Source organism: Fundulus heteroclitus, unplaced genomic scaffold (genome assembly GCF_011125445.2).
Source record: "Fundulus heteroclitus isolate FHET01 unplaced genomic scaffold, MU-UCD_Fhet_4.1 scaffold_107, whole genome shotgun sequence".
Taxonomy (NCBI): domain Eukaryota; kingdom Metazoa; phylum Chordata; class Actinopteri; order Cyprinodontiformes; family Fundulidae; genus Fundulus; species Fundulus heteroclitus.
The window spans coordinates 787,645-805,026 of record NW_023396520.1 but is presented as its reverse complement, the minus strand read 5'-3'; the positions used below and the strand labels follow the sequence as shown (position 1 = coordinate 805,026).

General features: G+C 43.9%; 1 protein-coding gene across 1 annotated transcript; it reads right to left on the bottom strand.

Moving 5' to 3' along the window:
* Positions 1–4,889: 4,889 nt before the first annotated feature.
* Positions 4,890–7,824, bottom strand: LOC118558194 (angiomotin-like). The gene is made up of 4 exons (XM_036128683.1): positions 7,797–7,824; positions 7,137–7,269; positions 5,894–6,932; positions 4,890–4,940 (listed from the first exon to the last, which is right to left on the bottom strand). The coding sequence occupies exons 1-4, from the start codon at positions 7,822–7,824 to the stop codon at positions 4,890–4,892; spliced, it is 1,251 nt and encodes a 416-aa protein (XP_035984576.1).
* Positions 7,825–17,382: the final 9,558 nt, after the last annotated feature.

The window sequence follows — 17,382 nt, the reverse complement described above, 5'->3', positions numbered from 1 at the left end:
CAAAGTGCAGAGACTTTGCTCACAATAAGTCCCATTGGATTATAATGGAGAACTTTGCCCCGAAAGCTGAATGGTTGAATGGTTGAAATCGGAGAAAAACTGTAGGAGGAGAGAAAAATTGTAGGAGGAGAAGCGAATCAAACTTTAAACAGGAAAAACGCATTAGGAAGAATAAACACTAAGAAGAAGAAGAAGAAGAATAAAGAATAAAGAGAAACAGGATCTCAAGAACTGTGAATGCCTACTGCATTCACAGTAATAATAATAAAGAATAAAGAGAAACAGGATCTCAAGAACTGTGAATGCCTACTGCATTCACAGTAAATATGACTTTCGGTGAACTCAAGCCAAAGCAATCTACACTCGATAGAGTCGAGCAGCTTCTAGCCAATGAAATTAGCTCATTTGGTCACGTGACACTACGGCCAGGAAACTTCCGTTTTAGCGCTTCCCTAGGTAAAATAACATTAGCTTGACTGAAATTATTAACTGTTGCAACATTGTCAAAAATTGCAGAGCAATCGAAGTGACAGGTCAGTGCCACAGCCTCAAACTATTCATGACTGATAGGAAGACATGAAGAAGTGGCCTCATATAACGAACAAGGAAATGTTTAACCATTTTGTGTCGGCACTTGGTGCGGACGGCTCTGCAATGCCAATGTACCGAGCCGAACCTCCACAGTGGAAAAGTTGGCACAGAGTTTATAAATAGCAACATGGATAAACTGGTATTCATGGAGGCTGATGCCCATTCAAGCCAAAGCAAGTCCGACGTTCACTCTGCTGGATCCTGACTACATCACGGAGCTACCGGAGTGCTCTGGTGCTGCGACTCCAGGGGAAGTCCTTCAGATCTGCGGGTTGGCTAATGAATGGTCCGAGTCAAATCAGCTGTTGCCTCGTTATGATTAGATTTCCGGTCAGTTAATGTTACAAAGAAAGCAGTGCTAAATGTTCGGGGTTGAACTGATGTTATAATTGGATATTAAATCGTTCAAATGGCTGGCTTGAAGTTTGAGATTGTACCAATCTGATGTGTGGTTTTAAAGCTCTTGATGCAAGCTTGTCACGTTAAAATGTAAGTTAGCTTTAGAATGAAGCTGTAACTTTATTTGTAGTTTATATGTTAGGGTATCAGGGTTAAAGAGCTAATGAAAACATTGGCTTTAAAGCATTTGTGAAATAAAATTTGGTGTATGTATAACGTTTTTATTTTCTAATCAACAGATTGTGCATCTTTTTCAGATAAGTGAAAGCCTGATTTCTGGTTCATTGATGCTGCTTAAGGTCATTCAAATTTGGGTAATATTCTGTCGGCACACCACCTCTTCCTGTCTGTAAAGGTAAACACACCTTTCTAATCCATAACAGTCCAATCTTTAATGGCAATTTGGATGTATATTAGGAAAGTAAGTAGAAAAATATGGATAGTTTATAGTTATCACTATATATATATATATATATATATATATATATATATACTATCCATATTTTCTACTTACCTTCCTGATATTTGTTAATTTCATAATTTTATATAAATATGACACCATAAACTGTACTATAAATAATTACTTTAATTTTGTTAAAAGGTGCAGTTTGCCATGGTCTCACTGGATTGTCCTGAACAGATGAGCGCCATCCCCAAAAGGCTGAATGATGGATGTTTCCTGCACCACAAAGAATTAAACAACAAACAAAAAACAACAACAAATCTACAAATATGCTATAAGTGAAATGAAATAAGTGAAATGTTTAAACTTAATGTATTACCATTTTAAAAGTGAAATTTAATTACATTTAATGTAAAGGAATGGCATAAATTAATAAATTTAATAAATGAAATATTGTATCTTCTTGCCAGTTTATGTACATAAGATACACTTTAGGTTGTTACATGTGCTTAGGACAACATCCACTTAATCAATGTATTAATAAATGCAAATTAAATTACCAAGTCAAATTGATAGTGAAATTTAATTGTACACATTTTAGTTGGACACAATTTTTGTATATGTAAACATCTGAATAGTCTGAAAATAAGGATATACAATACTTAAGTTATTAAAAATGAAAAATTTATTCCAAAATGTAAAACCTGAAGGTGCTAAACAAAGAAATATTTAAAAGCACAGATCCAAAACACATTCTAGTGTATTTTAATTCCACTGATTTGCAGTAGAATATAACTAATCAGGATCTTTTTGACATGTAAACTTCTCCGCTCAATCAACATCCTTGTGGATGATTCCCCCTGCGTGTTCACAGGAGCTGCACAGATTCGAAAGATTTTGTCCATTTTATATTGAAGCTGATGGTTACAGTCTGGGAGATTATTGTGAAAACTTTGAGCCTCCTGATAACTCTTTCCACATGTATGTGGACATCTGCAATCCTTGTGGCAGTTACATCCTCATCAGACAACCGTCCTCCTTTTATGAGTGAATGCTGGTAGAACAAGGTTAAATCGCCTCTCAAGCAGATCTCTGATGGTAAAGCCTCTGTCTGCCGTTACGTCATCGCCAGAACCAAGATACTCCTGGAAGCCAGCCACATACATCCTTCTACTTCTTTTCTCATAGATGTGATCATCAGTGCCTGTAGTAACAGCATTTTTATTCATAGGTGATTGATTGTGGAGCGGTCCGGTCAGCCTCTGCATCACAGTGGCTGTCATCTGTCAAACACAAGACCACAATCAGTTTAGCAGACAGCATTAAACATGTCAATACTACTTAAAACTATGTTAACACCAAGCTAATAGAACAACACCTGTATCATTACTCATTCAAATATTCATATCACACATTCCTATCAGTTTTTATAAACCCCCCCGAGTTAGTATCTGGGATACCATTTGTAAGGTTACACAGTCAAGATATAACAGCAATATTTTGGGTTCTTTACTGTCATGATGGGAAAAAAACGGGTTTTCATTTTTAAAGTCAGATTTCCACCATGTTAAACATGTGTAAATGTCACAGTACCAAATTCAATATTTAATTACACAGCTAAATGTTTAGTTTGTAAACTAAGTATTACACTGCAATCCAAGCATTTAGTTTTCAAACTAAATATTTAACTCCAAAGTAAACGTTTAGTTTATAAACTAAACGTTTACTTTGGAGCTAAATATTAAGCTTGTTATTTAAATATTTAATTTGCAACTGTGACTAATTTAAAGATTTATGAATAACAAAAATGAAAAATGAGCCCTGCCTTTTATCTCCTATGACAGGCTAAATATATTTAGCTGTAAATCTTTCATTATCTAACTTTATAAACGGAATTCCATACCTATTTGCAGGGTTGTAAAAATATCCAGATAATAATTTACAGAGAGAACAAAGCTAAAAGATGGCTGTCTTCACGTGAGAGTATATGTTTCATCAATATGGATGCAAACTAAGGAGTTAAGAGTCAAAGTTGGCTGATGTAAACATCCCTTTGTCAGGTACTGATTACTGAGCCTGAATTCAGCCACACACAGAGCTTCGTTTTAAGAGTTTTATTGAAGGAGATGAGTGGTGGAAAGGTAACCAGTAGACTGTACCAGATGGCAGCAGAGTGATGTTGACCGTGGCTGGAGCAGGAGAACGTAGTGGAGCCGAAGCCGGGGGACTTGAGGGAACGCAGGCAGGAAGGCAGAGACGAGGCTGGCTGCACACGATGTGGGACGAAGGACGCTGGGAGACGTGAGGCATAAGCAGACGTGGGAAGGACGTTGACGAACCAGCAGTGAAAGCAGAAATGAGAGGAGTTTATGTAGGAGGTTGAACAGGTGGAATGAGTCCAGACTTGATTATTGCAGCAGGTGAAACTGATCCAGCATGGAGTGAAGCAGGGGAGAGAAAGTAGTGGAAGGCTCCGGAACTGTCCATGGTGCAGCAGGAGAACTGCATCCTGACATCACCCCCCCCCCTCAAGGCCGAATCCCAGGCGGCCTAAACAAAACACCAGTTCAAAAACAGGAACACCCATCCCGGGTGGGCGGAGGGAGGACAGGACGGGGGGTCAGACTCCAACAAAAGGTGCCGGGAGAACAGAAACATCTTGAAGCGCGCTCAAACTCAAAAACTTCTTGAAGCGCGCTGAAACTCAAACTCAAAAACTTCTTGAAGCGCGCTGAAACTCAAACTCAAAAACTTCTTGAAGCAGCGTGGAACTCGGGGAACTTGAGAGCGTGGAACTCGGGGAACTTGAGAGCGTGGAACTCGGGGAACTTGAGAGCAACGCCTCTTGAACGGCGGCTTGGGAGCAACGCCTCTTGAACGGCGGCTTGGGAGCAACGCCTCTTGAACGGCGGCTTGGGAGCAACGCCTCTTGAACGGCGGCTTGGGAGCAACGCCTCTTGAACGGCGGCTTGGGAGCAATGGAGGACGTCCTGGGCGCGGCAGGCGACGGAGCAGCAGAGTCCTCGGCAGGCTCCGTGGAGGACGACCTGGGCGCGGCAGGCGGCGGAGCAGGAGAGTCCTCGGCAGGCTCCGTGGAGGATGGCCTGGGCGCGGCAGGCGGCGAAGCAGGGTCAGCCGGCGGCAGAGCAGTAGAGACTCAGGCGGCGGGCGTCGCGGTGGGCGACCCCGGCGAGGCGCAGTCATCGGGCGGCGAAACGGCAGGGTCTTTGGTGGTGGTCGTCGCGGAGGGCGGCCCCGGCGTGGCTGGAACAGAGGCGGGCGTTGCGGTGGGCGACCTCGTCGTGGCTGGGTCAGCTGGCAGAGAGGCAGGAGGATCTCAGGTAGCTGGCAGTGGAGCTTTGCCCTTATTCTCCTGTCATGGAACTCCACTGAAGGAACCTCGGAGAGTTCTGAAGCTGAGAGTGGAGGAGGGTCCTCTTGGACCGCCTCACAGGACCTTGGAGCTTTGACTGGAGGCAGATTCCCCTGGTCCGCCTCAGAGCACTCTGGAGCCTTGGCTGGAGGCGAGTTCCCCTGGACCGCCTCTCTGGACTGGAGAGCTGGCACTGGAGGCGGGTTCCCCTGGACCGCCTCTCTGGACTGGAGAGCTGGCACTGGAGGCGGGTTCCCCTGGACCGCCTCGGAGGACTCTGGAGCCTTGACCGGAGGCGGGTCCCCCTGGACCGCCTCGGAGGACTCTGGAGGCTTGACCGGAGGCGGGTCCCCCTGGACCGCCTCGGAGGACTCTGGAGGCTTGACCGGAGGCGGGTCCCCCTGGACCGCCTCGGAGGACTCTGGAGGCTTGACCGGAGGCGGGTCCCCCTGGACCGCCTCGGAGGACTCGGGAACGTAGACTGGAGGCGGGTCCTCCTGGACCGCCTCGCTGGACTCGGGAGCGTAGACTGGAGGCGGGTCCTCCTGGACCCCCTCGCTGGAATCGGGAGCGTAGACTGGAGGCGGGTCCACCTGGACCGCCTCGCTGGACTCGGGAGCGTAGACTGGAGGCGGGTCCACCTGGACCGCCTCGCTGGACTCGGGAGCGTAGACTGGAGGCGGGTCCACCTGGACCGCCTCGCTGGACTCGGGAGCGTAGACTGGAGGCGGATCCACCTGGACCCCCTCGCTGGACTCGGGAGCGTAGACTGGAGGCGGGTCCACCTGGACCGCCTCGCTGGACTCGGGAGCGTAGACTGGAGGCGGGTCCACCTGGACCGCCTCGCTGGACTCGGGAGCGTAGACTGGAGGCGGGTCCACCTGGACCGCCTCGCTGGACTCGGGAGCGTAGACTGGAGGCGGGTCCACCTGGACCCCCTCGCTGGACTCGGGAGCGTAGACTGGAGGCGGGTCCACCTGGACCGCCTCGCTGGACTCGGGAGCGTAGACTGGAGGCGGGTCCTCCAGGACCGCCTCGCTGGACTCGGGAGCGTAGACTGGAGGCGGGTCCTCCAGGACCGCCTCGCTGGACTCGGGAGCGTAGACTGGAGGCGGGTCCACCAGGACCGCCTCGCTGGACTCGGGAGCGTAGGGAGGAAGCGGGTCCACCGGGACCCCCTCGCGGGACTGCAGGACTTCAGCTTGAGGGTGGTCTTTTCTCTCGACGGCCGGCGGCTCTTTTCTCTCGTCAGCCAGCGGGAAGTCAGTGAAGACCGGCAGCGGCGAGATGTGCGCACCCACGCAGGCTTTGGCCGTGGCGTGCGCAGCGGGAACTCCCAGCGTGACCAGCGAAGCAGGAGCCTCAACTATAGCCGGCAGAGTGGAGCTTTCGGCGGCCGGCAGAGCGGAGCTTTCGGCGGATGCGCGCACACCCACGTAGGCTTGGGCCGTGGCGTGTGCGGTGGGAACCTCTGCGGTGGTTGGTGAGGCGGTGTGCACCCCGGCCTCGTAGGCTGTGGGAGTTTCGTCAGGGGCGGACCAACATGGGAGAAGGTCGTCCCTGTCCCCGTAGAAAAAGTCCCACAGCTGATCTTCATGAATGCGGGGTGCTCTAGCCAGACTCCAAAGAGCGGCGGCATCTGCACTCGGCCGACTCACCGGGGAAAAGGAGGTAACGTCGGCTGCAGTTGGTGCAGCTTCAGCGGAGATGTCAGGCTTGGCCTCGGGAGAAATCTTGGGGCGCCGCGTCCGGCGTCTGCGCCGGGAGGGGCCGGGCAGCGATGTAGAGACTGCTGCTGACGGTGGGGCATCGGGAGCAGCAGCAGAGACAGTAGTGGCAACAGTTGCTGGAGCGGCGGGAACAGCCGAGACAGGAGCTGCAGCAGCGGCGGAGACAGCTGAGACAGGTGCTGCAGCAGCGGCGGAGACAGCCGAGGCAGGAGCTGCAGCAGCGGCGGACAGGCTGGCCAACGGAGGTCTGGTTGGGGGTGGTCTGTGGAGAATCTGGGCGTAGGCAGCCTGCTTAATCCACTCGATCTCCTCCGCTAGCCCAGTGATTCCAAGTACAGACAACACAGTGGTTTGATCCTTATAAAGGTTCCACAGGCTCTCCGCCGTGTCAACCCCGCACCCAGGGCGGGTCAACGGTGGGTAAAGTGTCCAGAAGCTTCCTCAGATCCAGGAACATGGTTTCAGCCAAGGAGCTCAGATGGGAGGCAGGCACTGGACTCTGTGTGGGCGACAGGCTCATTCTGCTGGTTCGTACTGTCAGGTACTGATTACTGAGCCTGAATTCAGCCACACACAGAGCTTCGTTTTAAGAGTTTTATTGAAGGAGATGAGTGGTGGAAAGGTAACCAGTAGACTGTACCAGATGGCAGCAGAGTGATGTTGACCGTGGCTGGAGCAGGAGAACGTAGTGGAGCCGAAGCCGGGGGACTTGAGGGAACGCAGGCAGGAAGGCAGAGACGAGGCTGGCTGCACACGATGTGGGACGAAGGACGCTGGGAGATGTGAGGCATGAGCAGACGTGGGAAGGACGTTGACGAACCAGCAGTGAAAGCAGAAATGAGAGGAGTTTATGTAGGAGGTTGAACAGGTGGAATGAGTCCAGACTTGATTATTGCAGCAGGTGAAACTGATCCAGCATGGAGTGAAGCAGGGGAGAGAAGGTAGTGGAAGGCTCCGGAACTGTCCATGGTGCAGCAGGAGAACTGCATCCTGACACCCTTAGCTTACCTTTCTGCTCTCCTCTTTATCACCTTGGAGTTTTTAATGTAACTTCGTAGCCCAGCCACTTTTCTGGCATCGTTGGTCTTCAGTCGGTCTTTTGTCAAAATTTAAAAAATACGGTCGCTTCGGTGGTTTCTTCAGACTTAAAGCTTTTACCCACAGGCGGAGGGATTTCTCGTTCTTCGGCTGAAGGAAGTAGGGCGCCTCACATCCGCAGCTCTCGTTCACGGTTGATGATCAAAACACTCCACGTAAACCTTTCTTTTACACCAGTTATTATGACAACCTCTAACCGTACAAACGATCCCAGTCTTCTTCGAAGTCATATTTACGAGTAATTTGAGACGACGTAGCTGCATGAGTCTCTTTTCAGCAAGCTCGCCATAGACAGGAAGTGACCCGCCGGAAGTCTCGCACAGAAAACCGTCAACTCACTGTCTCCGTATTTCCGTTGAAAATAAGGTGAAATGAGGACTTTTTCTTTTTTAATAGATATTATTACAAAACATCAGATAGCTACTAAAAGATCTCAATTAAAGTTTTTCATCTAATCGGACTGGATGAAATAACTGAGCCAATCACAACTAGTGCAGCACCCCTGTCTGCCAAGGCTCATGGTTTGATCCGGAAGAAGCAGTCGGCCGCCGGCCGCTTCTTCTAGCTGTGATCGGCTCAGTTGTTTCACCCTGTCCAATCACATGGAAAACTCAAATGGCTGTCTATTAGTTACCTGACGTTTTGTAATCATATCTATTTAAGTAGAAAAACTCCTCATTCAGCTCTATTCAGCCGGAAACAAAGCTATGCCCAACCGTAGTGTCACGTGACCAAATGAGCTAATTTCATTGGCTAGAAGCTGCTCGACTCTATCGAGTGTAGATTGCTTTGGCTTGAGTTCACCGAAAGTCATATTTGCAGTTGAATTTCTGCAGCCGAATTTTTGCAGCTGAATTTTCGCAGATTAAAATTCAGTGTAAGGAATTCAATGTCTGAAAAAATTCAGTGCTTAAAATTCAGTGTCAAAAAAAATTCAGTGTTTAAAATTCAGTGTTAAAAAATTCAGTGTTTAAAATTCAGTGTTAAAGGCATACTATGCAACATTTTTCAGTTAATTAATGTGTTCCATACAGTTTTGGATGATTAAATGAGTCATTTCAGGTCGAACAAAGGTTTTCTCGGCCGCCCCGGGGGTCTGTGGGGGAAATACCGCACTTGCAATTGCAAGAGCTCACAGCCCGCACACACAGAAGTCTTGCTTTACGGGGAGAACTCCATGTGTTTTTGCTCTGCCATTCACTATATGCACGTGCGAAAGCAACAACAAAGAACCGCGTGTTAACGTCAAATAAACATGCAAGCATATCGAGTTTTATTATTATTATTATTATTATTATTATTATTATTATTATTATTATTATTATTATTATTTTCGCCGGCCGCGGCTTGGCGAGGCGGTGGCGGTAGCGTCTCGCCAACATAAAAAAAAAAATAATAATAATAATAATAATAAAACGGACGAGGCGGCGGGGGCAGGGGCCGCGGCTTGGCGAGGCAGCGGCAGCGGCGGCCGCCTCGTCAAGATAGCGCTGTGGGAAGGTTGATGTTCATACCTTCACTGTGTTAGTCATTGTTTGTACTGCCGTTTTTTCCACTTTTCGTTGCGTTCGCCTGTCTGCTAAGCTCATAACAACCGCGCCTGGCTTGTCGGAGAAACCAGAACAGCTGAGCATCTTTACGACAGTGCACTTTTACTTTCGCCCTCTGGGGGGAGCCTCGCTGGAAAATCAACCCCGGTTGCATAGTATACCTTTAAAAAAAAGGTGGATTCCAATGGGACTGTTTTTCTTCCATAGTATTCTAACTCTCTTCCTTTAGCCAGAAGTCTAAACTGAATTCCCTGTTTTATGAATGTTATACACCATCCTCCAGATCCTCCCTCTCTGTCTCTTCTAATGCTTTCATATCCTTTTATACCAAAATCAAGATTTGGTTTAAACCAACTTTCCTGTGTCATGATTTGTCTTGGATGAACCCAGAACACAGTGTACACACACACAGAGCTGGTTTCCAGAGTTTATTGAAGCAGCAAGAAGTGGATGATGAAAGCCAGAGTCATTAAAGCCGGGCTTACACTGTACGGGTTTTTTGCCCTTTTCGGGCCGATTCTTCAGTTGTGCGAAGCTCCACTCTGTCTTTGTTCTGGTGTTGGATTTGGCTGAACTTTACTAATCACTTCTTTTGGCTTTGCTCTTTTAGCAGCTTCTGCATAATCTATATTATTGGTGACTTTAACTTGTTCGATCTCCATTGATTTTCGTCTGATCTCACATCCCCATAAGTCACTCTGTGTTGCCCGCCACAATTACAACAAGTATCCTTCCCATTTTTACATTCATCATAACTATGCTCTCCTCCACACTTTGGACATCTTTGTTTTCCCCTACATGCTGCTGCGATATGTCCATATCTCTGGCATTTAACACCTGAGAGGCGGAGGAATATATGGCCTTACAGGAAAGCACATACACCCATCTTTTACCCTTTCAGGAAGAACATTTGTTTGAAACTCCAACATTACCAAGAGACTTTCCACTCTTTCACCTTCAACTGTTCTCATCAATCTGATAATTTTGCTTACTTCTCCTCCATAAATACTGCGTCAGAACTTTTCTAGATCTTCTTCCACTGGAATACCTGTAATCACCCCTCTTACTACTTTATCCTCTCCCAAAATCTTTACTTGAGTAATATATTTTTTTTTACAAATACTCTGAGTGCTCATTACTTTATTTTTCTGTTCTTCATTCCTCACTGTAACCAACAAATTTTCATCTCTAAGGATCTTAGCAAATGTTAGCTCTCCAAACTTCTTTATTAATTCTCTTGACAGAGCTAACGGACTGAGATGAATACCTTCATCCTCCTTTCTAAACTTTATTATTAGTTTAACTTCCTCCCGAACTATTCTCTTACAAACTACATTATTTAACTGTTTCCTTCAAGACTCCGTTTGCTACTTTGTCAATTTCTTCCAGAAAAATCGTAAATATTTTCTCTACAATATAGTTTAGCATTCTTTAATGATTTAAGTATAGAAATAAGTATTTTCAGTACCGTAATTACATTATTTTTTTTTTGGTGACCCGGAAGTTATTCTATTTGCGCGTGCGCAAATGAGCTGATGGTACAGATCGTGCTACCGGTACGGATCGGGTAGTGACAGAGGCAAAACAACAATGGACAAGTTTGTGAAGTGAACCAGTTCAGATCCTTCCCGTCTGGACACACCAGAAGTAACACCTGAAGAGTCAGCGGGAGCAAAGAGGCCAAAGATAAGACTACAATGACAGTTATCTCAAATACGGATTCTTCTGGAGTGGGGATGCTACATGTCCCAGACCTGTATGCCTAATCTGCAGGGAGACACTTGCAAACAAAGCTATGGCACCTAGTAAACTGTCAAGGCACTTTGACATAAAGCACCAGGACTATAAAAATAAAGACATTGAATTCTTCAGAAGGCTAAAATCACAAAATGCCACACAGAGTGAACGTATGCTGTCCCATGTTTGTGTGTGAGAGAAAGCACAGAAGGCTAGTTATATGGTAGCTGAAATCATCGCTAAAGCAAAAAAGCCGCACACCATTGCAGAATCGCTAATTTTACGGGTATGCAAAAACATTGTTCAAGTAATGCTAGGACCAGACGCTGCCAAAGAAATCAATAAGATTCCGCTCTCTGACAACACCATCAAACGGCGCATTGATGATATGTCCGGTGACATTGAAGCTAGTCTCTGTGACAGACTACGACAGAGCGAAAAATTTTCACTTCAAATAGATGATTCCACCGATGCAAGTGCCGTTTGTCACCTGATTGCTAACGTGAGGTACGTCGATGAGGACCGCATAACAGAAAACTTCCTATTTTGTAAGGCACTGAAAAATCATGCCATGGGTGATGAGATATACAGGGTCACAAATGATTACTTCATGGAAAATGGCCTTAACTGGCAAATGTGCGCAGGCATATGTACTGATGGAGCTGCGTGCATGACGGGCTGAGTTAAAGGTTTTGTGACGAAAGCAAAAGAGAGAAATCCCACCATAAGAGTGACACACTGCATGCTCCACAGGGAGAGTCTTATTGCAAAAACAATGCCCCCTGATCTCACTGAGGTTTTGGATCAAGCGGTCAAAAATGACATATGCAATGAACAACAGAATCTTTTCAACTGTTAGCACATTTTCAGTTCCACTCTGTCTTTGTTCTGGTGTTGGATTTGGCTGAACTTTACTAATCACTTCTTTTGGCTTTGCTCTTTTAGCAGCTTCTGCATAATCTATATTATTGGTGACTTTAACTTCTTCGATCTCCATTGCTTTTCGTCTGATCTCACATCCCCATAAGTCACTCTGTGTTGCCCGCCACAATTACAACAAGTATCCTTCCCATTTTTACATTCATCATAACTATGCTCTCCTCCACACTTTGGACACTTTGGACATTGTCAACTACATTAAGTCCCGCCCGCTTAAGACACGACTATTTGGCGCCCTCTGCAATGAAATGGGATCTGAACATCTGGGTCTCTTATTACACACTGAGGTCTGATGGTTATCAAGGGGTAAAGCATTGGCCCGTGTTTATGAACTAAGAGAAGAACTACTGGCTTTTGCTAGTGAGCATGACATTTCTTTTCAAGAGCAGATTAATGATGACTTGTGGTGGCTCAAACTAGCTTACCTGGCTGACATTTTTGGACACATGAATGAGCTAAATGCAAAAATGCAGGGTAAAAATGAAACCCTTCTCACAGCAACAGACAAAATCAATGGCTTCAGGGCAAAATTAGGACAGTGGCAATAGAGAGTGGCTAAAAAAAATCTTGATATGTTTCCACTGACAACTAGCAATGCCACACACAAGACTGCAGTTTTTTTTTCCATTCTGTGTCTGCTCACCTGACTAAACTGGAGGAAAGGTTTGAGAACTATTTCCCACAAACAAATGCAGAGTTTGACTGGGTTCGAGATCCATTTCACCATCTTGCCACAACATCTGCTGCAAAATGTTTGACTACAAAGGGACAGGATGAGCTTGTAGAGCTGCAAGCAGACCGGACACTGAAGTTAAAGGACAGTGAACTTTCATTGGACACATTTTGGCTCTGTGTAAGACAGAAGTATCCCTCTATTTCAGAAAGTGTCATCAGTGTGTTAGTACAGTTCCCCACCTCCTACCTTTGTGAACTGGCTTTCTCCTCTCTGACATACATGAAAAATAAGCTGAGGCAAAGGCTCTCAGTAGAAGAGGATCTCAGTGTTTCACTGTCCACAATCCCCCCTCGCATCAACAGACTGTGCAGTCAGAGACAGGGGCATGTGTCCCATTCAAACTGACATAGACACCATTTTTTGCAATAGTACAAGTATTTGTTTGAGGCCCATACTTGTTATGTTCTGGTTACATTGGCATAACTTATTTCAAGTGTTTTTGAAACTAAAATATTTATGTTAATATATCACCATTTGGGATATATTTTGTTTGTTAGGAAAATGCTGATCTTTGTTGTTGTTACAATAGGCTTATTGTTTTAATAAAACAGTTCTAAAAGCTTCTACATGCTGTTATGCTTGACATTACAAAAATATTGCACAAATGAAGAGTAGAATGTGAAATAAAAGAATGTCAGTTTAGGGGTACCATGGCTGGGTGGAAAAATGTGTAGGGGTTCCTTGAGCCAAAAAAGTTTGGGAACCACTGCTCTACTACCATGCACTGGAGTCCAGTCACCTAAATCCATCTCATCATCTCCTTAATCCTCAACCTGAGACGCCATAGCAGTCCAGTCAAAAACCAGTTTTTACCAACTGCCCACGTTCAGCAATTTTGTGTTGATTCTGCTCTGTCAATTCAAATTCCGCTCCAAGTCAGTCAGTCACAAGGTGATGATGACACACTCTACCTGCCTCTCCAGAGCTCTGAGGCAAGGCCGCAGAGCCTGTTGTCACTGTCACTACCTGATCCATACCGGTAGCACGATCCGTACCATTAGCTCATTTGCGCACGCGCGAACAGAATAACTTCCAGTAGGCAATATTTTGTTTTTCTTACTTTTTAATTCTTATGTATTTTTTCGAGGCGGGGGTTTCTTTATGTATATCTTTGTATTTGCGTAAAAATATTGCATATTTTACAAATAAAAAATTAGGGCTGGGCAAGTTAACGCGTTAATTTCGCGTTAACTCATTAAACTATGAACGGCGATATTTTCTTTAACGCGCATTAACGCATGTTGCTCACATGCTTTTATTTTGTGAAGGTCTGTTGCTGCGGTGTAGGGGTTTGAATCAGAACAGTAGGTGGCGATAATGCGCCAATAACCTCGCTGTCAGCCAAACCTCGGATTCAGAGGAAGAAAGATGCTGGCCGGAAAAAAACAAAGCCGACATGCGGAAGGCGGTGTTTCCCGCAGGTACCGCGAGCGATCTTAGGCGGGGCGAGGCGAGGCGGTGAGTTGGCGGCCGGAACAAGTTTTGTGCGGAGCGGAGCGGGGGGGGGGGGGTCTGCTTAGACGCCGCCGGTGAAGTCGCTTCTCGCTTCAAAGTATCCATGTGTTTTTGCCTGTTTTTCCCTGCCATTCACTATATGCACGCAAGAAAGCAACAACAAAAAACCGCGTGTCAACGTCAAATAAACACAAGCAACGCAAGCATATCGAGTTAGCAAGCATTTCAGTTTAAAGTTCTTCCAGCAACAAATATGACAGAAACAAGTTAGTTGTAACCACTGCCAAGTTAAACTTTGGTATTGAACATAAAATGGTAATGCTGCTCCCTGCTGTTACCTCAGAAATTGCCTGTTTTTGGTAGATTTTTTCCCCATAAAGAGAATTCCCTGTCAGTGGCAATAAGCTTTAATTTATTATTATTGCTATTTTTTGTTTTACATGTTTAAGTTGAGCTTTACACTAAATGTGTTACTGATAAGTTCTACAAATGTTACAACACTTTTGTTCATATGGCAGCAGAACATTAAAATAAAAGTGCTCTTTACACTACTTTTGAATTCATTCTTGGAGTTTGTAAATACAATGCGATTAATCGCGATTAATCAGGCAAATTATGCGATTAATCGCGATTAAAAATTTTAATCGTTGCCCAGCCCTAATATATATATATATATATATATATATATATATATATATATATATATATATATATATATATATATATATATATATACATACATATATATATATATATATATATCTATATATATATATATATATATATATATATATATATATATATATATATATATATATATATATATATATATATATATATATACAGGGCTGCACAGTGGCGCAGTGGGTAGCGCTGTTGCCCTGCAGCAAGAAGGTCCTGGGTTTGAGTACACCCCTGGGTCTTTCTGCCATGATTTGTACACCAGAGGGCGCTAAACTCTAATCGATAGCTTTAACTTTAAAAAAAAAGATTATTTGTATAACAAAATTCACCTTACAATTAAGGATGAAAATATTTTTCGCAGTCATGTTTGAACAAATAATAAAACTAATAGAGTACATTCAGACAAAACGTTGTGCAATGATATATTCCCGGACTTCTGAGCATATCCGATGATGTCAAGCAATACAATGGAGAATGTAAAACGCATCAATTTCTTCCAGAAAAATCTTAAACATTTTGTATATAATATAGTTTAGCATTCTTTAATGATTTAAGTATAGAAATAAGTATTTTCAGTACCGTAATTACATTATTTTTTTGGCGACCCAGAATTATTTTGTTCACGCGTGCGCAAAGAGCTGATGGTACGGATCGTGCTACCGGTACGGATCGGGTAGTGACAGAGCCTTCTTCTTCTTCTTGGATTTAATGGCGGTTGGCAACAAACCTTTTTTTTCTCAACTTTATTGATCATAACATTAATTACATGCTCAAGTAGGAATCTCTATGGAGGACCAGCTCTACCATATTTAAAAATAAATACAGAAATAAATAAATGCTCAATAAATAAATATGCATACAATTAATTGCCACCAAAAATACAATAAACAAATAAATGTAAAACAATGACAGCGCAATTGTTGCTGTATGATCTGAAGCCCCAATTGGGGCTTTTAAACAGGCTTTTGAAAAACTGATAATTTCCTGCTCTAATATTATAATTTTCAGAATAAAAATCTAGCAGATGTGCATAATCAAAAAAATAACAGAAATACAATTATAGAGCATTCAGTATTGTAAGAAAGCCCACACTGTTTCTGGATAAATAGATTATTGTATGAGTTAAGTTCTGTTCCGTTTTATGCTTTTTTCCTTGTAAATTTGAAATGTCCCATGCTCCTGAATGCACCATTGCTTTCTGACGCTCACGGATGCATCACACTGGTCTGTGAAGGCTGTGCTGTGTAGATGCGTGTTTGATCTTCCGCTTAAGACAAAGCTTGGCAGTTTCAAAATTCACGTCGGCTCTCAGGGTTTATTGTTGTGTGTGAATGAGAAGAGACCACAACAAATCCGCTGTACCTCGGACAAAATCTTTGGATTTAATGTTGTTCATAACACCCGTACTTTTGTAAATGAATCTGCCACATAACCACAGTTTTTTTTCCCACGAGAGGTATATTTAAATGTTTTTATATCATTAATATAAGAAGAAGTAGCTCCGTTGGTCATATTTTAATCCGTTTTCCTTGTCGATGTGCAGTATCCCGCGACAGGGGATGCATATCTCGGCAGGCATGTTCTTTTCAGCATAACACCAATGCCATGTAGATTCGACGGATGCAGTAAAATGCTAACCAACCAATGGGCAGAAGTTGACCCCTTAAGACCCAGCCCCTCCTAATTTGCATAATGAGGCAGAAATGCATACAGAAATGTAAAAACGAGAGACAGAAATGTAAAAACCACAGACTGAAATGTAAAAACGACAGACAGAAATGCAAAAAGGACAGGCAGAAATAAATAGCATCGAAGAAATAAATAGGGCAAAAAAAATACAAAGAAAGAATAAAACAGACAAAAATATTATAATAAAACATGCACATAACTACTTAAAAAAGTAAGTAATTAATAAATAAAGTAGCTAATTAAAAGAGATATATACATTTGTGTCTCACTGTAAAATTTAATTTCTACCTACATTTATTTGTTTATTGTATTTTTGGTGGCAATAAATTGTATGCATATTTATTTATTGAGCATTTATTTATTTTTGTATTTATTTTGTAAATATGGTAGAGCTGGTCCTCCATAAATCTCCACTTTGCATTTTTACAAAAATAGAAAATAACAGTTATATACAGGAGATCAACTTAACTTTTGCAAGGCAAAGGAAGAAAAAAATAGATTAACATGTAAAATAAAAATAAATTTACATTTCCAATAAATCCTAGAAAACAAATCTCCAAAAGGAAATATACATAAGACATATGTAAGATTTAAAATCAACAATTATCAGAGACAGACTCATTTGTTACGCAAGCTCAGGACATGACAACTTGCATTAGTTGGGGATATGACAGACTGCATTTCCCATGATGTAATGTGGTCAAAATGGCCACCAACTCCCATCATGCAACACGGCCCAAAATGGCCGACAACACCATCAAGAAAAGGTTGCTATGGTGATGAGTATAAAACCCAGCTGCACCAGCTGCGCCGTAGATGCGCAGGAGGTCGACTAAAAAGTACTTTTGAATTCCCTCTGATCAAAGACTGAGAGCCGTTTGATCTCCCGGTGATCAAAAGAGGACCACGCTTTTGTTTTGGCCGAACAAAGCGTCTGAACGCCCAGAGAACGAGTAAGGCGAAGGGACTTCCCCTCCTGTTTCCCCGCTGTGGACACC

Bases quoted from the DNA above. Each gene is read 5' to 3' on its own strand.
- LOC118558194 (XM_036128683.1), bottom strand. From the start codon at position 7,824: ATGACTTCGAAGAAGACTGGGATCGTTT. The intron at 7,270-7,796 runs GTACGGTTAGAG...CACATCTCCCAG, and splicing joins GAAGAAGACTGGGATCGTTT to CGTCCTTCGTCCCACATCGT. The intron at 4,941-5,893 runs GTCCTGGTGGAC...TCTCCAGTCCAG, and splicing joins CTCCCGAGTCCAGCGAGGCG to AGAGGCGGTCCAGGGGAACT.